Consider the following 23,773-nt stretch of genomic DNA (forward strand, 5'->3'; position numbering starts at 1 on the left):
GAAAACACCATTAAGTAGGACAATATCACTTACTGTATCTAAAAAGCAAAGATCATTCTGTGCCCAGTTGAGGTCTGGTATTATAGCCTACCACTTAATGTAGTATATCACTCTGGAAGAAGAAAGGTGGATTTGTTCAATGTGCTGACTGAATGATACAGTATCGAAAATGAGTTAAAACAATATCACTGTCATTTTTATGGGGAACTGTGCTATACTAAGATAAAACAGAAATTGATTTTGTGAATGTGGATGAGACACAAAGAGTGAGTTGGCTGTTTACATATGAAATATTTAAATTAGCCAGTGACTTTGGAGAAAGCCTGGGAGATGAGAAAAAAAGCCCTTTATTAGGATAAACATAAGGCTTGTAGCAATTTTCACATAAATCTAATGTTGTAACTGAAGTTCTTTTTTTGTTCTTTTGTTTTTATATATGTATTACCGGAAGATGCAAGCAGTGTCTTGTAGTCCCATGTGGGATGAGCCCCATGTTATATAAAAACTAACTAATGAATGCAGATACAAGACAACGTCTCTGTCCCACAGAGGGTAGGAAGGCATGTCTAAGTGAAACTGAACAGCTGGCCAAACTTTTGGCTGTGTCATAAGTAAATAGACCTCAGTGTTCAGTACTGACTTTGAAAACACTGACTGTTCCAGATCAACACATGCTGTATCCTACCTTCCTCTGCATCGCTGAAACCAAATTTGCACAAGGTGAAAGTTCAGAGAAAAAATATCGTTATGCTTGCAGATTTGTCTGTGTCACTGGCCTCACACACCCACTTTGTCCTTGAGAGGCAGCTCATTAGGTTGCACGCGCCTGAGGCCTGAACTGCTAAAACAAGCAAACACTTTGTCCAGGCCCTTATGGCTACTAACGGAGCAGACAACACATTAGCGAGGGTAGAGATGGAAACTGAAGAGGTGGGGGTCTGTGTGTGTGTGTGTGTGTGTGTGCTGAGAACAGAGATGTTCAGCTTTTTGAATCCCTCCATCACTATTCATTAACCTACAGTACAGCATATGCCCAGGGCTGATTAGTGTATGCAACATGAGACTGATCACACACTGGGCAATTAGTTCTCAGTCAGCTTTTTTTTTTCTCACAAAGAAGACAACGTTTCAGTCATAGCTGAATGGATTAGGTGGCCAACAATCTGCCCCACTGAGACAGTAATGCAATATTCCTTTTTAACTCTGTCTGTCCTTTTCTTATGCTTCATCACACACACATACAGACAGACAGAAAGAAACACTCACACACCCACAGGGAGGTTTTTCAGTCTGGGTATTGCACAGGTGGCAATGTTGGTCCTCCAACATATAACTTGTTTATGTGTTGCACCACCCCCAGCACACTCTCTGTGTCCCTTTTTATTAATCTCACACACACCCATGCAGTATACCTGCAGCTGCCCACCATCCATCTCACACACACCACCATGCAATACACCAGAAGCCAGCACACACATGCAGCAGAAAACACAAAGATGCTGCAGCCCCTGTCGGTACTAATAGCAAGCCTCAGTCTGGCGGATTAAGAGTTTAATCCCTCACAGGCAAGAGGGGCTGAGATGAGATCGCAGCCAGCGTGCTGAGGTCTGATGAGCAGTGGTGTGAGATGCGTGCAGGAGAAGAGTCAGTCAGTTATTTAAAAACCGTTTGAACACACACTTTCACACCGATGGCCACCTGAAGGTCTTAGCAGATGGTCCTGTCCAACTTTTCCTCCCTTCCACCCAAAACTCTTTTTTGTGCCTCTCCTCTTGATTTCCCAGTCTCTCCTCTCTCTGTAATTCTCTTACCACCCTCCCCTGCTGAAATTTGTTTGATCTCAGCACTCGCAAGTTTTGATCAGGTTAATTGCTCTCTCAGCAGACGAAAGACAGATTAACATTGAGGGGGCTGAGTGAAAAGAGAGCAGAAAAGAGACAGAATTAGCATAATGGAATGGAGGAGGTGAAGAAGATGAGGGAAAGCATTGGATGGGGAAAGAGAGGAAAAAGGTGGATGGAGGGGGGGTCATCTTTTAGAGAGCAGTTAAAGAGATGGCGAAGTGGGAACACAGGAGTGGAATTAAAAGGAGAGGACAGGTTGATGAAACACCAGGCTGATATGGGAAGGCAGCGTCTTCATCAGGTGTCTCTGACAACAAGGTTCATATGATCCCAAGATTATACTGTTGTTTTTTTTTTCATATGAATTAAACATCCAAATGCTGTCATGTTTTGTCTGAAACTGTCACAGTAGAATAATATTAGACAAATCCTTCGGTTTACATGAGACTCATCTTGTACACTGCCGCAAAAGCACAAACACACTCACACAGTATTGAGGCTGGATAAATGAGGATTCACACCAACAGTGACAAATCCTTTAACAGAACTTAGCCCTGATGACCTTGACAAACAGCTCAAAGACACAGTGCAACTGGCAGGTCTGGGTTATAAAGGGCTAGCTGCTCTGTGAAGCCGTACTTGAGCTATATGCTAACATCAGCATGCTAACATGCTCACAATGATAATGCTAGCTAAGTTAATGTTTAGAAGATATAATGTTAACCATGTTCACTATTTTAGTTTAGCATGTTAGCATGCTCACATTTGCTTATTAGCATTAAACACACAATACAGCTGAGGCTGTTGGGAATGTCATAGATTAGTTTTGCATATATTTACAGTAGTTATAACCCAAAGTATTAGACACAAATGATATTTTGACCAGATAATGGTGCTAGATGATCAGGGGATCTAAGTAATTACAATTCATCCCCTGGAGACCATGAATGTGTGTACCAAATTTCACAGCAACCCATCCAATAGCTGTTTAGATAGATATTTTAATGAAAAACGAAAAATGTCAAGCTCATGGTGGTGCTAGAGGAAAAGAAGAAGAGGATCACCAAAGTCATTAGATACATTGTCTGGGCACCATGGATATCTGTACCAGATTTTGTGCCAATCCATCCAGTAGATGTTGAGATATGTCACAGGATAAATGAATACTTTGACCTACTGGTGACGCTAGAGGAAAAGTCAGAGGGTCACTAAAGTCATTAGAATGAATCCTCTGGGGAACATAAATGTCCTCAAATATAATATATAATATTAAATGGATTGCCATGAGAGTTTGTACAAAGTGGTGGACCGACATGGCGTGCATGGCTAATAATAAAAAGCAAATAAGATGTTCTCTTAAGCAATATGTTTAAGCTATTTAGCCTAGTATAGTGATTTGCAGAACCACTTTATGTTTCACTCAGATGTGCCAGTTGACACACATTTTTTGCACTCTGCAGTTCTTTTGCTATGTCTTAACTTGTAGACTGCTGAGTATATTGTTTTCCCCTTGAAATTGCTAATTAGAGAGATGGATACAGATTTTTCTGATTGGAGTTGGTAGATGTTTTATACCCCTCTAAGGTCCAGAGTGCCTGCAGAGTGACAAATCAGGGGGTAAAGATCCAAAGCCCTTATTCTCATACATCTGTTCACGTGAATTGCTTGTCTGGGCAAGACACACCCTGCCTTGTGTAAAATAGTGTATATCCGGCCCCCACCCTCCCTCCCCGGAGAGGTGGAGAAAAAGACAAACAAATAACTATTCTGAGTGGAGGACCTAAAATCAGCTCCTCCCCCTGGGATAGTTAATCAGTGACATTCTTTGCTCTCTCATGTTGTCAAACAGGTAGTGGGAGTTTACACAGATCAACCCATTAAACACTGCCATTTCTTCTTGTAAATCTGTTTCTCTTGAGTTCTCTGACTGAAATGTACAATGCATGATAAAAAATATTAGCATACAAATACAGGCTATAAAACTTACTGCAATTTCTATTAGTATATCTGCCAATATATACACACTGATATATCTGTGATGAGCCATTATGGTCTAATATTATTGGCCTGCTGATATATTTGTCACAGCCCAGGCTCAGTGAGCTGAACAAAGCGGGAGACCACACAAAATTCAACAATAATTTAAACAATATTTTATTTGAAACTATAAGACAAAAACAAAGTAAAAGATGAATCTGTAGTCTGTAAGTCAGTGGTGGTTGTAATGTTGAATGCATGTGTGGTGGCAAAACAAAGAGGAAAACCAAACCAAACAAAGGGTGGTGGTGAGAGAGAGAGACAGAAAGAGGAGCCAGCCTAAATAACCTAGGCCCAACCTGCCCAGGTCCACCCATCTCTACCTGCAGGCAACCTGCAAAGGGAAAAACACAAGGAGGAGCACTGACAGAGTCACTGAATGTTGAGTAAAAAGTGAGGTGGCACACTACGCCTCTCTTCATTGACGTCACATTCAGCCTGTGTGGTCCTATACTGAGATGGATATCTTTTATATTTGTTCTCAAAAATTATTATAATGGCTTCTGATGTGGTTGTACGTCCTAAAAAAACAAACTTTGATCTTACTCTTTGCGAATGTTTGCTCCTTGTAAGTGTCATGATGATTTCTGCTCTGGTCAATTTGTTTGTGGACGAGAAGGCTGAAGAGGAAAGAAGGAAACAAAGGGTGCTCTCCATGAAACAGGTGAGAGATGGAAATATGCATTGTTTTTCAGAACAATCCAATGTTTTAGATCAAAATACATGTAAACCACAATAATAATAAAAAACACATGAATGTTTGCTAAACTTTTACAATATATGTAGCAAATGAAGCATTATACTGTATAAGTCTGGATTAAAGCCTCTGTTGTTATTTCAGTGTAAATGGAAAGTGAAACAGTGAGAAATAATGACCAGTTACTTCCTAGTTTAGGTTCAATCTAATAATCCAAAAGGTAAAGCAAGGTGATCCCAGCCTTGCACAGTATGTATGAGCCAGCTTCCCTAAATCAACTTTTCATATCTGTGGTCCTAAACCCACCAGACCATCTAACAGGCTTTCTCTCAGGTTCTGGGTGCAGTGGCAGGAAGTTTGGCCAGTGGTCTGAACGTGCTCTTACAGTATGTCACACACTTCCTGCAGGCTGCTGGAATCCAAGGTAAAGAGAATTTATAATGTTATTCATTACAAATTATTCTAATCAGATAATGATAAAGTGTCAGTGTAACATTTTTCAGTCATAACAGTTGCAGCTCACAGGTAAAAAACATTAAAGTACCTTTACTGCAAGTCAACTTTTGTACCCCTACCATTCAAAATTAATAATATCCTGAAGTGACACAAATATTGGAAATATATGTATTATTGATATATATCGTAATTCTGTAATATTTTTACTTAAATAATATAATATAATGTTTTTCCCCCTTGTGTCACCTGGCACACATTGTGCTCATTATGCTACATTGTGCTACAGAGCAGAAAGAAAGCATTAGGACACAGACACATTTTTTGTAGAACAACCTCAAACATAAAGGTTAAAGTTCAACCTCAATGAAACCTCACTGCTTAATTTCAAATCTGAAGTACAGAACCAAAACAATGAAAAACACCACCGTCTTAACACTTGATGACTGCACTTTACATAAATCTTAATTTACAATATAACTAACTTTTTAGCAAACTTTTTATTCATATTTTTTAATCACCTTCAAGTACACATTCTGAAAATCCCCACCCATTAGAATTGGAACATATGCAAACTCTGCCGAGGTCACACTCAGTTTGGACAGAAAAATGTTCTGCACAAAACTTTACTTGAAATCAATTTTACATTCCAGCTAATGATATGAACACCTTCCATGTCTCCATAGTTGGCCTTCCCATCAATACAGTGACACCAGAAGGGGTCATCTTTGTTGCCCAGTGGGTTCTTCTGCTTCTCATTTGCTATGTGGTGATTACCCTTGCCTTTCAATTGGTCACCTTCTTTTTGAGGTGGATTAGGTGGCTGCTGAAACTGGGAGTGGTTTTGGCCTGTTTTGGACTAATCCTCAAAGACCACAGTGTCGGCACAGAAACCATGGCAATTAGACTGGTGTGCCTAGGGTGCATCTGCATCCTATTAAGCATCAGGCCGTGGAAGGACCGGACCATGGCTGCTAGAATTGTTCATCTGGAAGAGCAGGTGAAGATCTTAGAAAATCGATTGAGAGAAATGGAGAGATGGAGAAGAAGATGTGTTATTTTGTCTTGTTGTCTGATAGGTCTTTTATGTTTTGTGGTTTTTATAGTCTTTATAGTAATAATGCTAATAGTAATTTCTTCCAGCCAGTAGTGTTGGGCACAAAAGGTAAAGAAACACAATTTTTTTCATTTGAAACTACTGCTACTATTACTTCTGTACTTGCTGGTAAATCATATAAGTCAATTAATCATTTATGGGGTTTATAACATCTATAGGAAACGTTTGGGTCAAAGACGAAGAAGGAGAGGAGGAAGGTCTGTTCGTAGGCAGAGAGAAAAGAGGAAAGCTAAGAATGTAGTACTGACAGTAGGGACTTTGAATGTTGGGACTATGACAGGGAAGGCTAGAGAGTTGATTGACATGATGCAGAGAAAGAAGGTGGACATACTGTGTGTCCAGGAGACCAGGTGGAAAGGTAGCAAGGCTAGAAACTTAGGAGCAGGGTTCAAGTTGTTCTTCAAGTTGTTCTGAGTCAGATAGGAAGAGAAACGGAGTAGGAGTTATCCTGAAAGAGGAGTTTGTGAGGAATGTTCTAGAGGTGAAAAGAGTATCAGACAGGTTGATGAGTCTGAAGCTGGAAATTGAAGGGGTGATGTTCAATGTTGTGAGTGGTTATGCCCTACAGGTAGGATGTGAGTTAGAAGAGAAGGAGAAATTCTGGAGTGAGTTAGATGAACTGATGCAGAGCATCCCCAGAGGAAGAATGTCGTGTAGTTTTCAGGGAGGAGCTGAGACAGACTCTGGGTGGTCAGGAAGTGCTCCCAGATGACTGGACCACTACAGCTAATGTGATCAGGGAGACAGGTAGGAGGGTACTCGGTGTGTCATCTGGAAAGAGGAAAGCGGACAAGGAGACTTAGTGGTGGAACGAGGAAGTGCAGGAGTGTATACAGAGAAAGAGGTTAGCTAAGAAGAAGTGGGACACTGAGAGGACTGAGGAGAGTAGACAGGAGTATGGGGAAATGCAGCGTAAGGTGAAGGTAGAGGTGGCAAAGGCCAAACAAAGAGCATGTGAGGACTTGTATGCTAGGTTGGACACTAAAGAGGGAGAGGTGGATTTGTACAGGTTGGCCAGACAAAGAGATAGAGATGGGAAGGATGTGCAGCAGGTTAGGGTGATTAAAGATAAGGATGGAAATGTATTGACAGGTGCCAGGAGTGTGATGGGAAGATGGAAGGAGTACTTTGAAGAGTTGATGAATGAGGAAAATGAAAGGGAATGAAGAGTAGAAGAAGTGACTGGTGTGGAGCAGGAAGTAGCAAAGATTAGCAAGAGTGAAGTGAGGAGGACGTTGAAGAGGATGAAGAGTGGAAAGGCAGTTGGTCCTGATGACATACCTGTGGAGGTATGGAAGTGTCTAGGAGATAAAGTCAGAGAGGCAAGATTCAGGTGGTTTGGACATGTTCAGAGGAGAAACTGTGAATATACTGGTAGAAGGATGCTGAGATTGGAGGTCTAGAGGAAGACCAAAGAGGAGATTTATGGATGTAGTGAGAGAGGACATGAAATTAATTAGAGTGAAGAGGATGCAGAGGACAGGGTGAGATGGAGGCACATGATTCACTGTGGCGACCCCTGAAAGGGAACAGCTGAAAGGAAAAGAAGAAGAAGAGGAAACGTTTGAGTACATGATTATACATTTTTGTGAAATGCTACACTACTCCACCAATACCTAGGAAGTTCTCTGAAACATTAAAAAAAATATTACCGGGTGCTCATGGTTGTGAAATGGTAAACTCCAGGTGAATGCCAGGTGCTCTTGAAGTCGAATTATTAACGGTAGGAAGTTTCTAGAAACAATGTTTCACACAACCTTGATTCTGCTACCAGGTTGTGGAGTGTGCACAGGAATGACATTAAACATCTGTAATTATCATCAAATTGCCTTATTACTTCTTATGAAAGGAAATGGTGTAACTCTGAAAGCTGTAAAGAATGAGTAGATTACCTCATATTACCTCACTGCCTTTTCATGCTTTATTTTATGAATCATGGTTTTATTATAAACTAGCATTATATTATAGTTTAATCCGTGGTGTCTGCCTGTGTATTGTATACAGAAAGCATCATAGTATGCTATAGTCAAGCCAAGCACCGATCTGGAACACCTTCTGTATATATTACTAAGCCAGCTACAAGCATACTGTTTCTAAAGTACAATGAAAACAGCACACTATACTATACAATACTTCCTACAACCTACTTCAACATCGGCATGCTAACATGCTCACAATGACAATTCTGACATGCTAATGCTAAGCAGGTATAATGTTTACCGTGTTCACTGATCGACAGATCGACATTGCCATCCCTACAGCCATGTCGCCCGCATTCCCAAAAATGCAGTCTGCAACAGAAAAAAATCCTCAAGACTTGAATGAGGATGTACTGAATGCACATGTTTGTTGTCTTTTCCATCACCTTAAGTTTGATATTTCTTTGCATCAATAACCTCAGAGAACAGAGCTCAGTGTTATCAAGGAATCATATAAAACTAAATATAGCTGCCAGCTGTGCCATTGCAACCCAGCCTCCAAAAAAAGAAAAAAAGGTAAAAAAACTTTGGGTGGCACCCAAAAGATGTATATATATATATATATATATATATATATATATATATATATATATATATATATATATATATTCTAACAAGTGATGAACATTCGGGACATTGGATAGCCTGAAATATAAGTCATATATGTTTATAGCTCCAGTCATTTTATTTCAGCTGCTGAAAAATATGGAAGCGCTGTACGCAATAGAACACAAATTGTTCGCAAATTTTTCTGCTTTGGCAGAAAAATACAGTAAAATGACAATAATCGGCCGAATGTTGTTTTAAAATAGCTAGAATATAACATCTCTGCCCAGCTGTGCTTTCTGGTTGCCAACAGCACCACACGTGGTAGTGATGGAATAACAAATTAAAGAATTTTGCATCGGACGAAATCCTGGGTTTGAATCCAAATGGGTACTGTTAATGTAAAAATATTCAAAACCGCACACCCTACAATGGGCTAAATCAGTGCAAATGAGCCAGCGTCATATACAATGCTCAGGGTGAAATAATTCATATTCAAAGCAGGTTCACAGCTTATCAACAGGGCTCCCTACGGACTTTAAAATTCATTTCAGCATAAAAGGTATCCTATACAGCAGGCTGCCAGGTGGGTAGCACCTACTGCTGTCTCAGTCTTCTCAGTTTGTCCATTTCTGTCATTGATTTGAATTTCTTCTTTTCATCCTAGTTTGATCCTATCCATTTCAAGATTGAAGTTTAGCATACTTCTCTTGGTATAGCCCATATCATGCACAAATACTTAAAATGATTAAAATCATTTGCTCTATGATGGGATTCAGATTCAAACTTCTGCTGATATGAACTGCAGAGTGGTGCTGACGGGTCTATTTCAATCCACTTAAAGAAATAAATGGAAATAAAATAAGAAAACCCATTACAAACCTCCACTCCCCTCTCTTTCCCTCTCAGAGGCCAGGTATCGTCTAAAACTATCAAGCAACCACTGGAAAAACACTCAACACTCAAACTGTGTCTCAGCTTTTGGCTGAAAGCTTTGCTGCTGTATTTTATACGAGCCTAAAAATGTGAGGAGCTCTTTACTGAGGCAGGAATGAAGGGAGCTGCCATCACCCAAAAGAGGAGAGAAGAGAAAAATGTAGAGAAGTTTCTGTACTTCGCCAAGTGAGATAAATGATCTCATTCTGTAGAGATTTCTTGGCTAAAGAAGGAAAAGCTGAGAAAATACTTTTGACCTGTTCATAAAATCTTTGATCAGTATTACATACAGTGTTACTGCTAAATTCCATACTGCTTAGATCATAACAAATCACAAGAGAGGGCTTGGGAAGTCCATTTCTTTTTTTCATGAAGGTGGTGTAAATGTGATTTCTGTACAGCAGCACCCCAAACTCTTAAACTCTAAAGCTCCACACCCAAGATGTCTGAAATGTCAGACATGTCAACTTTTAATCCAGGCACCTTTGGGTGGGACTGTCTATAGAAGCCCCCAGATGATGTGTACTTCATCAGATGTTTGTATCAGAGTTCACCAGTAGTGTTTTTCCTCCCCACTGCCCTAATTTGATCCTGCAAGTTTCCTATCTATAAGGAGACAACAGAAACAGTAGCCGGACATTTGGAAACACAATCCTTGCAGACTCATTACATTCTCAAGTTCTCACTCAGGTTTGCTTTTCTCCTTCTCTAGCTCATTACAGGTAACAGAATACGAAGTATCGTGCCCTGGGATCAAAATAGAGCTCTTGATAGAGTGATAATATCATTGGTGAGAAGATGAAGAACCTAATCTAGCCAGGTGATCAGCAGTGGCCACCTATTTTTCAGCATTATGTTAATTGGATAGGTATTGATTCTCTTGAGGGAGCGAGCTTCATCCAGTTGGTGTCACAACTCTGAATAAAGGGCAGCACTTTCTGGTTCGTACTTAACATTCCCATGCATGTGACTGTCTCCTTTTGAGAGAGTGTGTAGTATATGAGTGTAATGTGTTTATTAGGGGTGTGCATCTCTCCCTCTCAGATTCGGTATGTGTGTAGATACACAGTCCACTATCTGACACAAAAACAACACAGATGAATTTGTAACGATACGATACACCTTGATTCAAAGCCGATTCGATACAATTCAATTCTGCTGCGATTAGAATGTTATATTTTAACTGTTTTTAATAGTAATAGTAATCTTTTTTTACTATCAATCAGTGTCAAGTGCCCATGTATAAACAGTCCTATGTCTGCACGTGTTATGCTAATGTGCGAGCATGTTGGCCAGTGGCTGTGGTGCGTGCCGCTGTGTCTTGCCAGTGGTGTGTTTGCACTTTTCCTTGTTTAATCTGGGCAGCCTGGTGTGTGAGAGTCAGCTTCCCTCATTGTTAATCAGAGCGTACCCTCTAAACATGTCAGCATGCTATAATCCATGTAGAGTGGTCATTTTTTACCCTAACTGCCCCTGTGTTTCTGAGTGGTGTGGGAATATAGCGATGCTTTCACTGCCAGAGGTACGCAGTCAATCAGTTTCTATGGGAGGGAGAAACATAGAAGGAGTGAGGGCGCTGAGAAAGTGCTAACAGGAGGTGAGGACAGAGACAGTTTCGCCTTATTAAATCCCTCCATCACTACACAGTAGCCTACAGTCAGTAGGCGATTTGATCATTTTTAATGACCCCCCACCCCCGGCTGGAGGGCGAGTAAGGCTCCCTTGTGCCTTTTTTTTCAAAAGGCAGCCTATTTTTTGCTCCTTGAACTGATTTTTAGGGGCATTTACTAAACTCTGAAATAATGTTATAATTATTATGTTATATTATCAAAATAAATACTCTATTTGCACCACACAGATTTGTTTTGATTGAAAAATAAGTGAGAACAGCAAAAAAAATAAAGAACAAGAAAAATGTTTATGAGCATTCAAAGACACTTTTGGTCCAAGCGCTGTTCATTTCTGACCCAGCCTCTGTCATGCTGCTGTCACACTTTCTCTTTCCCCCCGCCTACTGTAGAGAATATAGATAAATTGTTGAGAATTATTAGCATTTCTATTTTAATCGGTTCTAGCCTTTACGGCACTGGTCTAACTGGAGTAGAGACGAGATGAGTCGGAAAAATAATTTCAGATGGCATGCACTAAAAAGAGAAAAGTAGACTGCGGAAACAGAGCTTTTAATAAAGAATGAATAGACTGTTACATGTTCAATCTTCCCACAGGCAGTTCAAAACCAGTATGTCTCATATGTTCCGAGATCGTGGCGATTATTACAAGTCGCAGTGAGAAGCGCCACTACGAGACAAAGCACAGAGCATCTTTTGAGCAGTTTAACAAAAGGGACGGATTTTGGTCATTTTACTAAAAAGGGGGATGGCATCCCCCCTCGTCCCACCTCAAATCGCCTACTGTCTACAGTGGAGCATATGCCTATGACTGGTTAGTATGAGACTGATCACACACACCATCCTGTCAGTTCTTACTCATTCATTGTTTCAGTCACAAGTGAAATGTATTAGCTGGTCTGCAGTCTGCCTCACTCCTACAACAATGACTCGGTCATTATGTCGTCTACCTTATCAGTCTGTCCCTCATATTGCTGCCCATTTCTCTTTCATTCTCTCTGACACAATACATAAAAATGAAACCAGGTATTTTGTCGTTACCAAACAACCTGTCTCTAACACTTCTTGTGTATTTTCATTTGATAGTGTTAAACGCCTGCATCATCTGAGGACGCAACAAAGATAAAATGAGCGAGTGAGCCATTAGAAATAACAACGCCACAAGCATCACTGTTATCAACATCATGATGAAGGTTACAATGCTCAGTTACAGTCACTACAGTCATATCTACCTATAACCATTCTAATGATTTTGTGAGTGTTGTGTAAAATTACTTTAAAAGGAAAAGGAGGGCAGAAAATATTTCCACAGAAGTAATTTGGAGTTTGTTCCTCTCATATTTTGGAGGCTTGGTAGTGTTGCAGCTTGTACGCTCATTGCATATTTGGACTAAACCTGGACTGGTTGCTGCTTGTTAGTCTGAGGCACGGGTGCTCGGGTGACTAAAGAAACAACTTGAGCCTCAGCAGGGTGACTAAAAGCCTCCAGAGGTGGGTTGTGAAGAAAATGAAAGGCAAAGAAACATACAACTCTCTCAATCTCAGGTATAGTGTAAGAACAAAATACAAAGCTTGTTGATTGAACCTCATGGAGTGTCACAATAGCTCAGTGTTAAGTATGATTATCAGACTGCAGCTGCTTTCAAAGAACGTGTTATGGCTAGCCAGCAAAAGTGTACAAAGTGGCGATTATTACAAGCAGCAGTGAGAAGCGCCACTACGAGACAAAGCACAGAGCATCTTTTGAGCAATTTAACAAAAGGGACGGATTTTGGTCATTTTACTAAAAAGGGGGATGGCATCCCCCTTTTTAGTAAAATGACCAAAATCCCCCCTCGCCCCCCTCATCCCCCCTCGTCCCACCTCAAATCGCCTACTGTCTACAGTGGAGCATATGCCCATGACTGGTTAGTATGAGACTGATCACACACACCATCCTGTTAGTTCTCACTCATTCATTGTTTCAGTCACAAGTGAAATGTATTAGCTGGTCTGCAGTCTGCCTCACTCTGACAACAATGACTCGGTCATTATGTCTACAGTGGAGCATATACTCTGTTTTCAGTTTAAAATTCCCTATTTATTGATATTTATTCATACTTCTATTACTGCTGTGCAATATCCACCATCTCATAATCATCTTAATAAGCTACACTTAACTTAACTTGACAGTACTCATTTCTGCACTATTACTTATTACTTATATTATTACATTGTATTATACCGTACATACTTATCAACCTCTAAATCCACTTTGTACTTGGTACCACTTATTTTAGCTTTTATACTTATATCAACTTTGTACTTAATTTATCTTACCTGTATTATAGTGTATTATATTTTGATTTGCTTAGTACTTCTATTCTTTCTATTCCTGTGTGCATTGACATGCTAGTGAGCAGCTGTAACGAAAGAGTTTCCCCTTGGGGATCGATAAAGTATTTCTGATTCTGATTCTGATTCTGATAAAGAAAGCAGTGAAGCAGTGAACACAAAACACCTTTCGAGAACTCAATGAGAGAGGAAAATGTCACAAAAATGGCGCAATTTTTATATTTAATTTATGTCTAACTGCTGCTGCACTGAAAGAAGGAATATTTGGAGCTGTGCTTAATAGCTAATGCAGAGGTTTTCAAAGTTAGCTGTGGGCTACAACTTAAGCCCATTTTTTAGCCAATATTTGTTTACATTTTGGCAAATTGGCCCCATTATGCGGAATTAACTATTAGCAGTTCCTGTTTGCAATACACCCAAGGGGTGTACAGACAGCTATCACTGGATTACTTTCATACTGAAGAAAACTGATTTCTAAGCGGATTTATGGACATTTCTTTGCAATGGACATGGAGATAATCCTCAGGAAGTGTAAGCCACGCTGAATCTAGAAATGTGTGTCTTATGCCTGTGTGTTTTGACTGTGTTTTGACTCCAAGAAGGAATATACATTTTGACCTCCCCTGACCTCACAGTTTGAAGACCTCTGATCTGAAGGAATTGTTTGACATTTTGGGAAATATGCATTTGCTTTCTTTCCAAGCTTTAGATGAGAAGATCAACACCACTCTCATGTTTGTACGGTAAATATGTAGCTGGAGCCGGCAGCTGCTTGGCTTGGTTTAGCTTAGCATAAAGACTGGAAACAGGGGGAAACGGCTAGCCTGCCTCTGGTAGAAGCTAACAAAATCCAGCTGCTGCCACCTCTAAAACTCACTAATCAGCATGTTATTTCTTGTTTGTTTGAAGTGTAAAAAATTACAATTTGTTTTTTGCTTTTAAAGGGGGTAATGCTGAGATTTAGTCTTTATTCTAAGCTTAACCGGAGCTTAGCTGGATCCAGCTTTCATATTTACCATGCAGTTGTGAGAGTGGTATCGTCCTTCTAATCTAACCCTGCAAGATAAGCAAATTTCCCAAAATGTAAATGTATTTCTTTAAAGTAAAGGTAAACAAGGAAAAGAAGATTAAAGGAGTAACTATTTAGATTTATTAAAGACACACAGTCCTCCATAGTCGACTAACTGGGGGTGTGTGTGTGTTTGCCATACATTCTCATCAAATCCCTCTCTGCATCCACCACTCCCTCTCCATCCTCGCGCCCATCCTGAGTTCAAACAAAAGCACTACTTAATTCCTACCCCAGAAGAGTGGAGTAGAGGAGGAGGAGGAGTGTTAGCTGCAAGCAAAATACTAAGAGACGGGAGAAGAAAGAAGCAGAAAAAGTGGGAAAACATGAAGCTGGCTTTGTCTCCATCATTCTTGCACTTTCTTTGTGGCCCTGATGGCCTCTCGCACAAACTGTCGTCAGTCGAATCAGCTGCAATTTCGACAGCAACGCGTACAACAATTAACCATTTGCAGCGATACAAGCAATGTTCAGTACAGTGGCCTTCTATTTGAGTGAACTGAATATTATGAGGTCCCACATAAACTGGTCATCAATAATGTATAATCCTTGTACCTTGTATCTATAGCCCTTTTCCTCAATTGATTCAGATTAATGGAGCAAACAGGAAACCATGAGTAGAAACTGGAAAGCGGAAATAATTGATCCCAGTATTGCTTATATACAGAATCTGCCTGAGTAAGCAGGTTATTCCTCTGATATGTTCCTCAGCTACAGTACTGTATGGTTCACTGCACTGTATGTTTTTGTGTGCAGCTTTAAAATCGTGGGGTGTCAGATTCAGACCACATACATCGTGACATTACATACATTCAGCCACATACAATCCTGACTTGCCTATTGTGTAGAAACATTAATTTAGTAGATGGAGAAGAATAGTTTGACATTTGGAAAATACATTTATTCACTTTCTTGCTGAGAGTTAGATTAAAAGATCAACACCACTCTTATGTCTGTACGGTAAATTTTAAGCTACCACTAGTAGCTGGTCATCTGCTTAGCATAAAGAATATAAATGGGGAAACAGCTAGTTCAAAGGTAACAAAATTATGTTTAGAGGTGTTGGTAGGCAGATTTTTTTACATTCGGACAGAGCCAGACTAGCTGTTTCTCCGTTTCTAGTCTTTGTGCTAAGCTAAGCTAACCAGCTGCTGGCTCTTGCTTTCAAATTTAGTGTACAGACATGAGATTGGTATCGATCTTCTCAACTTACTCTCGCCAACATTGTGAATAAACGTATTTCCAAAAATGTCAAGCTATTCCTTTAAAAGGTGATTTGTTATGACAATGCATGTGTTCATTTTCCTGGACAGTGAAATTAATGCAGAAAAGAGCAGTTGAAATAGAATTGAAACACCTACCTTTTGGGGATTTTTAAAAAATTGTTTACCCATGTAGTTGTGTGTTTAAATGCATCACAGTAGCTTGTATAAGTGAAGGGGACGATCATTTTTTCTGTTTGAAGTGTGCGCTTTTGACCTCAGGCACTGGAAGCTGTTCAAAGCTAGCCAGAGCTGTTTGACAGGAAAAAAAGTGTGTGTATGCGTGTGTGTGAGTGTGTCTGAGAGAGAGTAATGAAACATGACTTGAATTCCTTAGGTGCCCATAGGAAAGCCTACAGAAAAATATACAGTGGTGAGATTACACTCGATCCTTTTATCAGCCTTAATCTGCAGTCTTTATTGCTTTATTTTCATTTTATCAACACACCGTCTCTACCTTCTTTTCTCTCTATAACTACCGTTCGCTCACTCCCCTATTGTTCTCATTTACTCAAATTATAGTGTGCACACAGCAATGAAGGGGGTATGTTGAATTACAATTAACCTAAAATCATTGTTCGCTGTTGAATGGTACAGAGATATTGTGCGGTGCAACAACATATGGATGGGCAGAGCTGTTCTGGGAGGCAGAAAAGGCCAACTGTTCTCTCTAATTGCCATGCAAGACTCTAAACAAGGGAACGCAGTGCTGCAGGCAAGCTAGCTGGTTCATGAGAGAAGGAGGACATACTGTAACACAATGAGTTTAGAAGAAAGATTGAAAAGACAAGGAAAGAGCATTTTGTTGAGTCATAGACTTTCACCAACTTTCTGGTATTTTCTCATCCACTTTCCATAATTTCTAATCTCTTCATTCTTATTCACAAAACAAATTAGCTCTTGTCCCTCTTCCAAAGATATAAAGTAAACAATATATCAGAATAAAAATTGCAGACCACAGTAATTGGCTCATTTGTAACTTTCCAGTTTACATCTTTGTTTTTGTGCTTTGTGTTTGTGTGGTTTGCAACCCTCTGTAACACAGTAATTACCATCACACAGCCAATCAAAAGATGCAAATTTATGTGTAGCGTTGTTGTAGTTTAATCTGTAGACTTCCTCATTTCATTTTTCTCAGCTGTTATTTTTGGGGATATTATATAAATGATACACAAGCTGGCTAAAAGCCATGTTTGTGTGCCAGAGGAGTTCCCATCAATGTGCGATTCGCAACTTTTCACTTTGAGAAAGGAGGTATATTTAGTCCTGCCCTCCTCCCCCTCAGATGGTCAAGTTTGCCCCAGCATTTGTCACTCATCATGATGAGCTGTCTACCTTGAATAAGCATCTAGCCTGAGGCAGAAGAAACCAGCGTCCGTTGGGAACACCCAAAGAAATAAACCACAAACACAGGGAATGATTAATTGTAAAAAAACCTAATGTTTTGAGCAGGTTTTTGCTTTACTTTGATCTTTATATCAAATCAAATCAAATGAGACTTTATTTATATAGCACCTTTCATGCAAAATTGCAATACAAGGTGCTTAACAATAATGTAATACAGCAATACAATGAAAATACAATAATACATTGAAAATAAACTGTAATATAAGATAATAATAATATAGTAAATAAGAAACATGGTAGAACAGAGAGACCAGTGTAGCACAGTAGAAGAGGATAGATTAAAATAAAATGGATTAAGAGAATGCTAACCTGAAAAGGTACGTCTAAAGATTTCTTTTAAAGGTGTTTATAAATTGTGATGCCCTCAGCTCCTCTGCCAGTCTGTTCCAGAGACGAGGACCATAGACACTAAATGCCGCCTCACCGTAGTTTTTTGTCCTCACCCAGGGAACAACACAACAGGGAACCTTTGTTCAATAGTACGAAATTATGTGACATCCAGAAGTTAATATGATCAATGCATTGAACCAGTTTATCAATAGGTTTGATGTCTTTGGGTGATAAAAAAAAAATACAGTTGTTTACAGCATAGCTATGTGAATTAATCCCGTGTTCTCTGATGATATTTCCCAATGGCAGCATTTAGAGACTGAACAACATAGGTCCCAGAATGGAGCCTTGAGGGACCCCACATGTAGTGTTAGCCGAGGAGTGGTCACCAAGGGAGACAAAATAGGCTTTTCCTGAACCAATCTAAAACTGAGAGGCCAACACACTTCTATAATCTGTTAACAAGGATGTCATGATCGACTGTATCAAAAGCTGCGTTTAAGACAAGAGTTTCTTGTCAACCAAGTTTAATCTCAGGTCATTTACAACTTTAACTAGCGCTGTCTCAGTGCTGTGGTGAGCTTGAAAGCCAGAATGAAACTTCTCAAATATACAGCTAAAATTTAGGTAATCATTTAGCTGTTTAAATACAAATCTCTCAAGAATTGTACTCAGTAAAGAGAGGTTTGAAATTGTCCTTGCACCAAAATTGTTTAGCACTAAAGGATCCAGGTTACTTTTCTTTAGGAAAGGTTTCACAGTAGCAGCTCATTGCAAGGGGGAAAATACCAGTCAGCAGGGAGTGATTTACAATCGCTAGCATTTCATCCTCTAAACAGTTATAGTCTTAAAAAAAAGGTAGTGGGCATAGGGTCAAGTGAGCAGGTGGAGGGTTTTAGTTGCATTACTTCGTTCCTGAGCATTACTTTATCAACAGCAGCAAAACCATTCATAGCAGTGTTAGGCAGTGGGAAAGTGTCCAAAGACAGGGGCTTACGCATATTCTGTATAACATGGTTTGAATCTGACCAGATTTTTGTTATGTTGTTATGTTGGAAAATGCTGCAAATTCTTCACATTTTGATATTGAGGTAATGAAAGAGTGGCTTTTTGGAGATGGATTTATGAGCCTGTCAGTAGTTGAGAAAAGCATTCTGGGATTATTATGATTTTCAGAAATCAGCTTTGAGAAATGAACTTGTCTTGCATTTCTAATTGCTTTGTTAAAGATAGTGAGGTGTTTTTTAAAAATGTCATAATGGCCTTGCAGCTTAGTTTTTCTCCATTGACGCTCCACTTTTCTACTTTTTATTTAAATTAATAATATCTCCAATTCTTCATGGTAGTCTCTGTGTAGATTTAATCTTTTTAAGTTTGGCTGGTGCTATAGCGTCATTGGTAGTCTTCAGCCAATTATTAAAATTGTTGACTAAATCATCACAAGAGGAAGGAAGGATCTGTGGGGGTATATTATTAACATGAATTATGATATTTTCAGCAACTTCAGAGGTAAGATAATGTTTCCTAACAACCCGCTTAGTAACAGAGCTAGATGATGGTAACAATGCAGAGAAAAATAATACAGCAGTGGTCTGAGGTTGCCAAGTCAATTACAGAGGATACATCAACCCTTAGACCATGAGTGATGATCAGCGTGTGTGTAAAATCCATAGAGCTCAACACATTTAGAAACTCAGCGGCTTTAGATTTGACCGCATTATCCACATGTAGATTAAAATTACCTATGACCATAATGTTGTCAAAATTGGTACTGACAATAGACAGCATTTTGGGGGAAGTCAGCTAAAAAGATGGGACACTCAAAACCAAACACTTTCTATTATTTTATATTTCCAAACAAAATAAATTGTTGATATTTTTCTTGTGTTGTACAAAAAGAGCAAGGAGATGTGTCATTTCTCGCTTCCTGGATAGGAAGAGTTACAAGTTAAGAAAGAGGTTACATTTTTATCGTGCAGCAAACAGAATATTTTTTCATTCAGATCAGCAACATGTAGCAATATAGCTACAATCTAAAAATGTCTCAAAGTAAATGTGCAACTATATTAAAATTCATATTATTCACATTATTGCAGCCATGTCTGCTCTCGGCTTCAGTTTTTCAGACAGTTTTTTTAAGGGACTATTTTTTTCTTTAGAAAGCAGTTCATTCAATTGCATTGTTACGTGTTGATGGCAGAAATCTGTGTCTGATATCTCAAAACCTCGGCACATACAGTAAAGTGACCATTCATAAGCAGAACCAGCCAACTCACCCATTCTTGTCTGTGAGTCATGTCTATATCCAGCCCCTCTCTCTGATTATTTGAGGCTATCATTGGACAGGCAAAGATTCACATATCACACGCTTGAAATGACATGTTGAAAGGAACAGGGGATCCATAATAATCGGATGATCAAATGATTTCCGCTCTTTGAATCATAGGCTCGCTGTGACATACAGCTATTGCACTTTGTGGCTTTGATGGTGGCTCGGGACTGTGACGGAGCTGTATATGTTCTTAGACGTCTTTAAGCTCATCTCTTCATACAATCAGTGCTTTGCATGCTGTGGTTCGTTAGCTCCCTTGACAGACTTGGAGATGCATTTCAGGAATTCATTAAAACAACTATATGTAACGTTATATGTAATATGAATGTATAAGAAGATGATAACCTCATCAGTGTGTCTGTTTATCACCTTGTGTGTACCTCCGCTATCATTCCTTTAACTAAAACTGGATTTTTACTCAAGTTTGTGACATTTTGGGGCATGCACCATTTGCTGTGGTTTGCAGTGAGCAATGAGTGGGGTTTCTGCTATCAAGCACTGAGAAGTCAGAGCTAAAACAGCATGACAGAAGCTGGAAAGAAGATCACAAACCCTTTCAACCTATTCCTCAGCATGCTGAGAGTCTGTGGCTGGAGGAGCTTAGAGAAATCAGAGACTGATGCTTTAAAGCAGTGTAACAGTAAAAGGATAATCCCTTCTACTGCACTCACACACAAGCACAAACATATGCACGAGAACACACACACACCTGGCATAATTATCATTGATTTTTGTCTCTTCTATCAACCAGCAGTTGGTTTCGTCTTACACAACATTCATTATCGACATCAAAAGTAGAGAAAGCTGCACCAGAGATGCACCTGTACATGTAAATTCTGTAGTTTATGAGCAGATGATAATGGAACAGGAGGACTCCCCCACCTCAACAACATACCCTCCAGATTTTCCACAAGTGTTTGCACTGCTGGCTGGAAAGTGAGAGGGAAGCAGTGCTAAAAACAAAAGGGAAGTTATCTTCTTTTAAGCTGAGTGTTTGAGAGCTGCTCTCCTCTCCACTGGCCTGTCTGGGCTTGTGGAGCAATAGTTAATAATTCACACTGGGAACATGAGGTCCATAAAGGCTTGCAATGATACAACAGAGAAGAGGAGATGAGCCTGTTTTATAAAGCTAGGTGTGTGGGAGGAGACAAGTCTGTCTCCAGCTCACTCAGCCTCTTTTTCCTTCTCTGTGCCATGTATCTGAAAGCAACAGCAACAGTGAGTGAGAGAAAAGAAAGTGTGTGTGTGTGTGTGTGTGTGTGTGTGTGTGTGTGTGTGTGTGTGCATGTGTGTGGGAAAAGGTCAAGGAGTTGTTTACCAGCAGAGAGGAGATGCAGTGGGCATCCCCTGTGTTATGGTGTGTTTGTGTGTGTGTGTGTGTGTGTGTAGGTTATGTACTTGGTGACTAAATGTGCGTTTGTGTATGAGTGTCACATTGTTCTCCATGTATACATATGAATATAATATCAGTGAATTGACCAGTGTAATGTACTATGCTTAGGATATTTAAAAAAACAGGTAAAAATGTGCCAAAAATAAATACATTAAAAATCAACGCTTCAAATATCAAGGTGATATTCAAATATATATTTCCAATAAAAACACACAACAATTTGTCTATTTAAAAATGTTTTACTTAGAGGGAATATGGTGCATGATCAGCAGCTCGTTTGCATTTTCATTCATTTTTTCCTTTTCACTTTCCATTAGCCTGTTTACCGTAAACTACGGTGGTCAGTGCCTTTATGCAGCAGAAAACACAACAACTTTTGGGTCGTTGAAGCTATAAAATACAATCACCAGACAATGATGTCACTATTGTACAATTCTGCAAAAGCTCAGATTATGTTCAGTGAAAGTGTCCAGGGTTTTTTTTTTTACGGCCAATGCCAACTTTTTCTAAATTCTCTCTTTCTACAATATCTGTACATGGCAACTACAATGTGGTTAAGGTCTAATAAATAAAACACTGCCTTAAGGTTGGGGAAAGACCATGTTTACAGTTAATAAAAAATGCATGCATGCATGAAAGGCAGACACGCTCCCATTCACCACCCCATCCTCCACCCTTGCTTTCTGCCCCGCTACAAATAGGGCACACTACTTCCTGCATCGGTACTGTCCTTTGGTTTTGGTGTAAATTGTGAGGTGCAGATTTTTGACTAATATGGTTGTAATTTGTAGGTATGTTGGGCTGATTTAAACTGATCCTTCCGTATTTTTCAGTGAAAAGCCTTATAGTGCACAAACAAGCACATGCCTGTCATGCATGCATGATGCATTGTCCATATACTGTATATGTACAGTACATATTCATGACTCTACATTTTCCTTGCAAAGCCACTGATGATGATGACATCCTCTCTCCCCGACTCCGAGACTCTTCTTTCTTTTCTACTGTTCTAAGTTATTGAGCGCATCCTGGTTAGCAAAAGCAGAAAGCCACTTTGTTGTGCGCAAAAAAGTAATGGTATGGTCAATGGAGAACAAGGCCCTGCTGATAGCTTTTCAATTTAGTCACAGTTTAGCTTCCTGCTGCCGGTCGGTGCTCAATTTAAGATTGTGTGTCGTAGTGAATTGTCATAAAATAATGGACTTGAAAGTGTTAAATGTGAAATTCAGTGTTCCCTAGTCTGTAATATAGTGTAAGTGCTCCATTAATTTCCTATTTTTGATCCCTTACTCTTGCATCTTGGTTTTCTTTTACCTCTTTATTAAACATTTTACACTGCCTCAGCTTGGTTTTCTAAACAGCAGGTGCAGTATATTCAAAAGTCCAGTGATTCACAGCAGGGCATACGTTTTCGGCCCAAAAGCTACAGAAAAAATGTGACTTTTTTGCACCACTCACGTTGTCTTGTACACCAAAACTGTGACCGAAGCAAAGCAAAGTAAGAGAAATGCTTTTTAGATCTCCTCTTACCATTTGCTCTCAGTGTTTATCTGACTGCCTTTCATGTTTTCTCTTCCTTGTCCTTCTTTCTGTCCATCCTTGTCACACTTTCATCCATGTCATATCTTCTCTACATCTCTCTCCCTTGCTTCTCTTTCAGCTTTGTTGTCTCCGTTCCAGCTCTCATGTTGCTGTTAGAAATAGAAGCATTCTCAGCTTACCTTCCCATTCATTGTCATGTCTCAGAGAAGGTATCTAATGGGGTGGATAGATTTTGTGAAGATTAGATCCATTTAGGCAGCCCCACTCAAATAACAGTAAGGTAAGATGCATCCTGGTCACTCAAAGCTGCAGAATGCATGAATGTTTTGCATTTATGAGGTTAAAAGTTGTAATACGGATACCTAATGTAAAGTGACAAACTGACTTGTTTTTTTATATGGTTCTTCTTTGCATTCTGTTTTCCTTGTAATGTATGGTCAGGTAAGCCCACTAACAGTGATTCCTAATAAGTAGGAGTGATTTAAAAGAAAAAGAGCTGTGTTTTGGGATCGTTACCCGCTCATGAGGTTGCGCAGTTACAGCTGCATCACGATTGTCTTAAAACTCCTGAAAACTTTGTTTCAAATCTTAAACCAACATTAATTAATTTTTTTGGCCACTTGGGAGCAGCACAACAAGCTGTTAGCAATCAGTTGCTTATTTACACATCCAGCAGACACGGAGCAACATCAGCATAAATTTGGAGTCATGTTTCTGTTCACCTGATGAAAGTAAGTCCAATATATACTCTCCTTTTAGCTGTTTTAGTCTCCATCAACTCCTGAGGGACATATCTGACTTGTTTGGTGCTGGGCAGGTATTGTTAAGTGGATTTTTAGAGCTTTATTGCTGAAAACAGCTGCCTGC

The 23,773-nt window shown here is 39.5% G+C and overlaps 1 protein-coding gene across 1 annotated transcript; it reads left to right on the forward strand.

The window, feature by feature from the left end:
- Positions 1-4,208: 4,208 nt before the first annotated feature.
- LOC122874527 lies at positions 4,209-6,409 on the forward strand. Its single transcript, XM_044192519.1, has 3 exons — positions 4,209-4,545; positions 4,912-5,002; positions 5,718-6,409. Exons 1-3 carry the CDS (start codon positions 4,378-4,380, stop codon positions 6,179-6,181), a joined length of 723 nt encoding a protein of 240 aa, XP_044048454.1. The 5' UTR covers positions 4,209-4,377; the 3' UTR covers positions 6,182-6,409.
- The last annotated feature ends 17,364 nt before the right edge of the window (positions 6,410-23,773 follow it).

The sequence above is a fragment of the Siniperca chuatsi genome, linkage group LG4 (genome assembly GCF_020085105.1).
Source record: "Siniperca chuatsi isolate FFG_IHB_CAS linkage group LG4, ASM2008510v1, whole genome shotgun sequence".
NCBI classification, from domain to species: Eukaryota; Metazoa; Chordata; class Actinopteri; order Centrarchiformes; family Sinipercidae; genus Siniperca; species Siniperca chuatsi.